The sequence below is a fragment of the Penaeus monodon genome, chromosome 29, assembly GCF_015228065.2.
Source record: "Penaeus monodon isolate SGIC_2016 chromosome 29, NSTDA_Pmon_1, whole genome shotgun sequence".
NCBI classification, from domain to species: Eukaryota; Metazoa; Arthropoda; class Malacostraca; order Decapoda; family Penaeidae; genus Penaeus; species Penaeus monodon.
In genome coordinates, this window is record NC_051414.1 from 37,881,870 (window position 1) to 37,883,311 (window position 1,442).

The following is a 1,442-nucleotide window of genomic DNA, read 5'->3' on the forward strand; positions in this document are numbered from 1 at the left end:
AAGCAAGGGAGGAAGATGACCTATCTTCACTTAATGTATAATTCCACAAGATATATTAACTCACCCCAGCAGCCTGAATAACTTGTGTCACATTCTGTCCTGGTGTGCTGGATTCATTCTGCAAGCTTGTTTCTCGTGCACTCATTACATACACTTAAACACACCTGCAAAAAATGAAAAATCATTGCAAAAACTAATAGACAAATCAAGTCAGGTATAATGTCAGTACCATAAAAAAAATCAAGAATATATGCTCTTTCTCCACTAAGCACAGTAACTGTTCCTACTGTGAATCAACCCAAAGTCGATTAGTATCATTAGCAACTGCAGCTACTAATAATTATCAAATTATGAATGATAAATTTTAGGGGCTCATTACTTATGTAAGAAAGGCTTATCTCACATGTACATCTTGCAAAAATATACAAAATCTACTAAATAGACTCCTATTGAGACTAGTAATTATTTAGTTCTTCATTTTTAAAAAGCTTTAACATAATACTGTAATAAGGTCAATAAATTTATAGGGATATGGCTAATCTCATAAAAGAACATTTATCAGTTAACCCAATCATGACATGGCAACAGCATATCACTTGGCACCAGTGATTTTTTGCCATGACAGGGCAACATGTAATCCAGCACCAGTGATATGTTGCCATGATATGGCATGTATCCTAGCACCAGTGATTTGTTGACATATGGCAACATGTCACCTAGCACTAGAGATTCTTTGCCACATGGCAGGTTGCCACCTAGCACCAGTAGTTTGTTGTCACGGTATGGCAACATGTCAACTAGCACCAATGATTCTATGCCATATGGCAGGTTGCCACCTAGCACAAGTGATTTGTTGCCATGACATGGTAGAATGTCACCCAACATGACTATTTAAGAAATTAAATCACTAATACAAAATTAAAAGCCTAAGCTCACAAATCTCTTCATTTACAAGAAAAATGTAGGTACAAAAGCTATGCATCAGAAAAAAAAGGTTAAAAAAATATCATAGCAACAAAACTCGAAGTGAAATCATCGCAAGGTTTAAAACCATTTCTCTACAAAATAGACAAGTAAGAGCAGAGTACCATCAAGTACATAATAATCAACCTTCAGTGCACCTTAAATGCAAGCCAACCCATAGAGGTTACATTCACTTCCATAACTTTGTCATACAAAATACCTCTTATCAACAAACAATGTAAAGATGGGTTAGATTATCTCTGCTACAATTGAAAGACTTTTTATTCTACAACTGTACAATTTCACCAACTAAGAGCACAAATCTGGTAACACAACACAAGCATCTTCACCAAGTTAACCACAGCACGAGGGGGGGGGGGGGGGAATCAAGATGTACATGTGTAAAAAGACATGGTTATTGATTGGGAATTAATCAATTTCCAATTAAGAAAAATACAGTTAGTAAAGATTACTTTACA

The 1,442-nt window shown here is 35.5% G+C and overlaps 1 protein-coding gene across 1 annotated transcript in view; it reads right to left on the reverse strand.

Annotated features, from left to right (window-relative positions):
- LOC119592239 (helicase domino-like) overlaps positions 1-1,442 on the reverse strand; it is a gene marked incomplete at its 3' end in the record, with an annotated part of 26,783 nt that overhangs the window by 21,003 nt on the left and 4,338 nt on the right. The window contains 1 exon segment of the mRNA XM_037941071.1: positions 65-164. Coding sequence (XP_037796999.1) covers positions 65-145 — 81 coding nt within the window.